General features: G+C 61.1%; 2 protein-coding genes across 3 annotated transcripts; both read right to left on the bottom strand.

Moving 5' to 3' along the window:
- Positions 1-6: 6 nt before the first annotated feature.
- LTB4R (leukotriene B4 receptor) lies at positions 7-2,084 on the bottom strand. 2 transcript variants are annotated; one of them, XM_040620784.1, is made up of 3 exons: positions 1,863-2,071; positions 286-1,236; positions 7-244 (listed from the first exon to the last, which is right to left on the bottom strand). In XM_040620784.1, the coding sequence occupies exons 2-3, from the start codon at positions 1,178-1,180 to the stop codon at positions 204-206; spliced, it is 936 nt and encodes a 311-aa protein (XP_040476718.1). In that variant the 5' UTR covers positions 1,181-1,236; positions 1,863-2,071; the 3' UTR covers positions 7-203. The 2 variants fall into 2 exon arrangements, with proteins under 2 accessions (XP_040476718.1, XP_008707064.2); XM_008708842.2 differs by having other exon boundaries at positions 7-1,236; positions 1,863-2,084.
- Positions 2,085-4,775: 2,691 nt separating this feature from the next.
- On the bottom strand, positions 4,776-5,855 carry LTB4R2 (leukotriene B4 receptor 2). Its single transcript, XM_040620905.1, has one exon. The coding sequence runs from the start codon at positions 5,853-5,855 to the stop codon at positions 4,776-4,778; it is 1,080 nt and encodes a 359-aa protein (XP_040476839.1).
- Positions 5,856-6,402: the final 547 nt, after the last annotated feature.

Genomic DNA, 6,402 nt, shown 5'->3' with positions numbered 1-6,402 from the left:
ACCGCACTCGCGTCTTCCTCCTCCTCCTCCTCCTCCTCCCCCTCCTCCTCCTCCTCCTCCTCCTCCTCAGGGTAAACTGGGTCAGGCCAACGTGGGGAGCATTCCGCCGCAAGGACAGCCAGCGTCCTTCCACCAGCAGCAGCAGCACCACCGGCAACCCCCAGGCCTAGTTCAGTTCGCTTTGCTGCAGAGCGTCGATGGAGTCAGCGAGGCTCTCGGAGGGGCCGGGCTCGGAAGGGGCGGGGGCGCCCCTCGCCGTCCGGCCCAGGGTGCCCCCGCGGCGGGCGCTGGACGCCTCGGAGCCGGTGCCCTCCAGCAGCTTGGCGACGAAGCCCACGCCGGCCGAGCGCAGCAGGCCGCCGCCGGCGCACGCGTACAGCACGGGGTTCACGCTGCTGCTCAGGAAGGCCAGCGCGATGAACACGTGGCGCGCCAGGAGCAGCGGGTCTCCCGCCAGCGACGCCCTGCCGGCCAGCACCCGGCCCGCCTCGGCCAGGTTCACCACGTGGTAGGGCAGCCAGAAGGCGGCGAAGGCCAGGATGATGAGCGCCACCAGGCGGCCGGTGCGGCGGCTGCGGCGGAAGCGCCGGGCCTGCAGCCTGCGCCTGATGTCCGAATAGCTGGCGACCACCACCAGGAAGGGCAGCAGGAAGCCGGTGACGGCCTCGAAGAGCAGATGGAACGCCTTGACGCGTTCGCTGGAGTACTTCGGGAAGCACTGCAGGGTCTGGTTGTTCGGTGTCAAGGTCACGGTGCGGTACAAGATGACGGGAATGGCCAGCAGAAGGGACATCACCCAGATGCTTGCTAGCACCCACCAGGCAACGGCCTTGGTACGAACCTTCTGGGACACAAAGGGGAGGGCCACCGCCAGCGAGCGGTCCAGACTCATGGCGGTGATCAGCAGGACGCTGGCGTACATGCTGACTCCACAGGTATAGTGAGACAGGCGGCAGCCCGCCAGTCCGAACACCCAGGTGCCTCGCGCCACAGAGTGGAGGAAAAAGGGGGCGGTAAGCAATACGAACAAGTCCGCCAGGGCCAGGTTCAGCACCAGCAAGGCAGTGACAGAGCGCTTCCGCATCTTTACCAGGATACTCCACACCACAAAGCCGTTGCCAGGAAGCCCCACGGCCAGCGCCACTGACAGTATGACAATAGTCAACGGAATGATGAACATGACACCTAGTGAGGGGGTGCTGTGCAAGACGGAGTGTCCGTGGCCACGGCAAGGACCTGGAGGGCGAGGGCGAACACAAGCGTGAGGGCCGGGGACCCAGGTTTCGTGCCACCCTGGCCACACCTAGCCTGAGCACTCTAGGCCGTCTCCAGCATCAGCAGCAGCAGCAGACATGCCTCTGCAATATACTGCCTTCGTCACGTCATCAGCGGACCATCTTCGGGGCATCTGGCAGAGCACGAAGACTGGTTTTCTAAGTGGACCGTGGGGCTCCTTCCTGCCCATGACCCAGTTGCAAAATACAGAGCAACAGCAGCAGCAGTATTTCCATACCCTTTCTGCCTCCTTCCCTTCTGAGACCCAGAACTAAACGGGGCAGGGGTACCTTCCCTACCAAAGCTGCACCCCTCAAAAGCCTAGCTCCTCTGTCCCCTGCCAGGCCCTTAGCCCCTTCAGTCCCACTGACTCCCTCCAGTCACCTAGTGACTCTCTCCAGAGCTGCCCAGGGTCCACCAGGAATAACAGGGATGGGGAGGAGTTTGTGAATGGGAGACAAGAACAAGTCCTCCCCAGGCCTTTTACCACTGGTCAGGCTTTCTTTGGAAGTTCCTTTGCACCTTCTCTCACGGTTGTATCCTGCCCCACCACTACCCACTACCTCCCCTACTCCCAGGATACTTACTTCCAGGCTTTGCCGGGTACCGGTTGGAAGCAGGTGCCAATCCCACGGTCAGGGTGGAGTGGCGTAGCCTATTCCCAGATCTGCCCCAGTTCCAGGGTCCCAGCCCCAGGTCTGGGTGCTATCAGCTAAGTACGCCAGAGAGGAAGTACCAAGAAGCAGAGGAGGGGGAAGACACATCTTCCTGAGGGTGGGGCTGAAACTCCTAGCCCTCCCTTCACTGGGGGGGAGGGAGAATAGTCTTTGTGTTCCTAGCACAAAAGCCTAGCACAGAGGAAGACTCCTCAAGGGCGGGACCAGATGAAAAGAGCCCAGGCAGGTGCAGTGAGAGGAAAGAGGGGTGAGGGGAGTGAGTTGGCTGGGGTGTGACCTCAGATGCAGGTCTCGACTGGAGAATTGGACAGAGTAATAAGCTGTCATGCAGGAGAAGGAGGGAGGGAAGCCAGAGAAGGGAAATGGGCTCAAATTGCCAGAATGTTGGGTATCTTTATATGTTGTGTGAATAATGTAGATTTTTAGATTAATAGGAAGTGTAGGTTAGCCCTGTGGCTAGGTTTAGGTAGCATCAGGACTTAAAGAGGACAGCGCCCTGTCTTTGGCTTGGGTTCAAGCCACGAGTGGAGCTGGAGGGGGAGGGCCCTCTCCCAGCACCCCCATCTATTCCCTCATTTAAAAGGGTTGCTTCAGTTCTAGATCAGTCAGCTCTCCCTTCCCTTTGGCAGAAGCCAAACTGCAAACGATCTCCTTAGTATCGCACAGAATGCCAGTTTCTCCGCCTTTCCCCCAGCCACTTGCCTTGCGCTTGCCCGTGTGGCTTCCCTGCCACAGGAATTTGGATTGAAGATCTGGGCGCTGGGCAGAGGTCAGCAGCACCTCTTTCCTACCTGCCTGTAGTTGGCTGTCCAGTCCCACCTTAAACACACAGAAAAAGTAGAGGCTGAGCATAGGGAGAGGAGTTGGGGGCAGGGATGCCTCACACCTGCCCTGCCAGGAGGGGAAACCAGGAATGTGCAAAGAAGAACAGCCTCCAAAACGGTCACTCTTCTCCCTTCCTGGCAGGAGGGCAGTCTCCCCCTTTGACCTCTCCTGCAGGGGCTAAGATCGGAAACGTCTTTCCTTCGGTCTGACCGTGAGCCTTCCCGCTTCCCTGCCAACCCTGTCACTCGTCAGGAGAGATGCGGCATGTGATGGTGGTCCCTGACATCCCTTACCCTTCGCAGCGTGCCCACGTTCTCTGCTTTGCGAAAGGCCAGCGCAGAGCTGACCAGTAGCTGCGAGGCAGAGGATGTGATGCAAAGAGATGGGCTAAAACCGCAGCACAAAGGCAGAGTTGAGGAAGGGCTTTCTGACCACAGAAGTTGTGAGACGGGGACTATGGAAGAGAGGAAGTTAGGGAGCCTCTGCCCCGGCACATGAGAACAGGAAGAAGCCCCTGCTGCCGGTGTCTGGGGATGAAAGTTCTGGCTCAGAGCTCCAGGGTCAACCAGAGGCTCCTTCTGACAGAGGCTGGGTTGTCTTTGCCTCCTCTCCCAAACTACTCCCCGCCTCTATGTCTCTCAACAGCCTTTCATCCTCCGCCCCAGACTAGATACTCTAGGCAGACTTCCTGCCCCTCAAATCCAGAGCTCCACCCCGTCCCAGTTCGGGTGGCCCTGGCGTAACCCTGAGAACTGAATTTCCTTTGCTATTTCTTGGCCTCTGCCTGGGTGGTGTTAACAGTCACTAAAGCAGAACCTGGGGTGATGGCCCAAGAGAGCACTCAGGTAACCGGCCACCGAAGTTTGCCAGGGACTGAGAGGACTGGGATAAGAGACTTTCAGCACTAAAACTAAGAAAGTCTTGGGCAAACCAGGACGAGTCAGTCACTCTAGTGACCACATGTGTGTGCATGTGGACACCCTCTAAAAGAGAATCCTATCCTAAATCCCCAAACTCAAAAGTATCAGGATCAAGAACAGTTTTGGGACCTAGAGATGGAGAGATTCCAAAAGATGGGGGCCAAGGAGTACAGGAGGGTGCCCAGCAACAGCTAGCTGTCTTGGGAGGAGTCAAGATTTGGCAGCGTGGGAAGGGAGACAAAGGAGAGGGGGCGCCTCCCTGAAAAATTCTTCCTGTCCTCCAGCCATCCACACTATTCCCCATACCCACTCAGCCCCAAGCCCCAAACATCCCCCGTTTAAACATGTGCCTGCTCCTGGTCTCCTTTTTGAGTGAGGTGACCTCTGGGGGAAGAGCTGGATTCAGAGAAGAAGACAAATCTGCCGCCCAGGGCTCCGCCCCCACCCTACCAACCACGAGACAGGAAAACTTTCCTTATAAAGCCGCCAGATCGTCTTTCCCCTTCCGGAGCCAGGTTTTTCTCCACCCAGCTCTTTCAGACCCCAGAAAATGGATCCCATCCCCATCCCTCATTCAAGCACCCGTACCTTTCCTTCCTCTTTCTCCCTTTATTTCCAGAGTGGTTCAATAGGTTGGCCTGGGGGAACCAGGCCACCTGGGCTGGGGAGGACAAGTCAAGATGCCACGGAAGGCTGGCAGTGCCCAGCCCTGGGCTGACCCAACAAAGAACCAGTGGCTTCGGTACAACTCAGGCGTGATGAACCACCAGTGGGGGCATGCTTATGCCATCATGCAATGCCCGCCCCCAGTGCATTTCACAGTAGCTGTTGACAGCAAGTCAACAGCTCTGGCACATGGGCACATGCCAACTTGCAAGCGCACAATACCATCACCGCTTGCAGTCCCTCCGTTCGGCGGGACCTGGGCCTGCCCCAGGTGTATAATAATTCTGCCCATGTAGGTCCAAACTGTGGCCAGAGAAGGGCCCCCAAATGCTTCAGCGTGGCTCCCTGAGTTCTGGGGGAGGAACGATGGAAGGGGACAGGGAAGAGGCAGGCCCGGTTGTAGGGTTTGGTGTCAAGGGTCCCATCCCTGACTGTCCTTCTCCACCCCGCCGCCACCGGGGTCTCCATCACCCCGGCCCTGCCCCACCACTTTTAGTCGAGGGGTAGCTCGGAGCTCCATGGTCCCCTCCCTAGAGCGGCCGCCCCCTCGGGCGTCTCCCGAGCCCTCAAAGAGCCGCGTGAGGAAGCGGGGGCCTGCCCGGGGCAGCAGATCCCCGGCGGTGAAGACGTAGAGCACCGGGTTGACGCTGGAGCTGAAGAAGGCCAAAGCGGTGGTCCCAGCTCGCGCCGCCTGGCCCGCCCCGCCCAGCCTTGCCAGGGCCCCTCCGGGCGGGGCCAGCGCGGCCGCCACCTGCAGCATGTTGACCGCGTGGTAGGGGGCCCAGAGCAAGCCGAAGGCCAGCACGATGGCGCTCACCAGCCGGCCCACCCGCGGCCCGCGCCGCCCGCCGCCCCAGCGGCCGCCCCGCAGCCGCGCCAGCGTCAGGCCATAGCAGCCGAGCACCAGCCCGAAGGGAAGCACGAAGGCCGTCAGCGTCTCCAGGCTCAGATGGGCGGCGGCGTGGGCCGGCGACGGGTGGCACAGCTGGCACACGCGGTCTCCCCACAGGTGGCGGTAGACGGCGGCCGGGGCGGCGAGCAGCAGCGCGGCCAGCCAGACGGCCAGCAGCAGGCGGCGGGCCAGCGCCGGACTGCGCAGCCGGGGCGCCAGGAACGGCCGGGTGACGGCCAGGCAGCGCTGCAGGCTGAGCAGGCTGGTGAGCAGGACGCTGGCGTACATGCTGAGCGCGCACACGTAGTACACGGCCTTGCAGCCCGCCTGGCCCAGCGGCCACGCCTGCCCCGCCAGGAAGGCCACGAAGAGAGGCGTGAGCAGCAACACCGCGCCGTCGGCCAGCGCCAGGTGCAGCACGAGCGTGGCCGCCAGCGGTCGCCCCCGAGCGGGCCGCCAGCCCGCCAAGCTCCACACGACGAAGCCGTTGCCCGGCAGCCCCAGCAGCGCGGCCAGCAGCAGGAAGGCCGTGCCCGTGACCCGCGAGGCCTTCCAGCTCAGCAGCGTCTCGTTCCCCGGGGGCCGGTAGCAGGCCAACATTCTTCTGCGCCTACCGGGGGGTGAGGGGACGGAAAGGGCCATAGAAGGCATTTAGCCGGTGGGGTAAAGCCCCTTCTGCCAGGTGAGAAGGGACTGTGTCTCCTCCCACTTCCCTGTCCTCCTGGCTCTGAGCCTTGACTTTACCTCCTGGCGGACACTAGCCCCAACTCAAACACTACTTCTTGGAACCCAGATCCCCTGCTGTCAGTCAGCTGACCTCCCCAGTCCTGACTCCCTGGTTCTCACTTCCTCCACCTCCACCCCTTTAGTTGGGCCCCTCCTTTGTCCAGCCCCATTCCTTCAACTCAGCGCAACTGGTGAGTGGTGGGAAGTCAAGGTACGTGAGCAGATCTACTTACCCAGCGGGGAGCTAGTAGGATCGAGGGCCCACCAGGAGCCTGGGAAGCAGAAAGGCTCAGCAGCGGCGGGTGAGGTGCCTACTCTGGCCCAATGCCTGTCAGGTTTGCAGTGTGAGAAGAGAATGGGGAGGGACAAGGTGGAGCTCTTCTCGGGCCTCTCGCTGGGGCCCCTCCGGCACTCTACTCTT

This window comes from Ursus maritimus, unplaced genomic scaffold, assembly GCF_017311325.1.
Source record: "Ursus maritimus isolate PB19 unplaced genomic scaffold, ASM1731132v1 scaffold_36, whole genome shotgun sequence".
Taxonomy (NCBI): Eukaryota; Metazoa; Chordata; class Mammalia; order Carnivora; family Ursidae; genus Ursus; species Ursus maritimus.
This window is presented reverse-complemented; position numbering and strand designations above follow the sequence as displayed.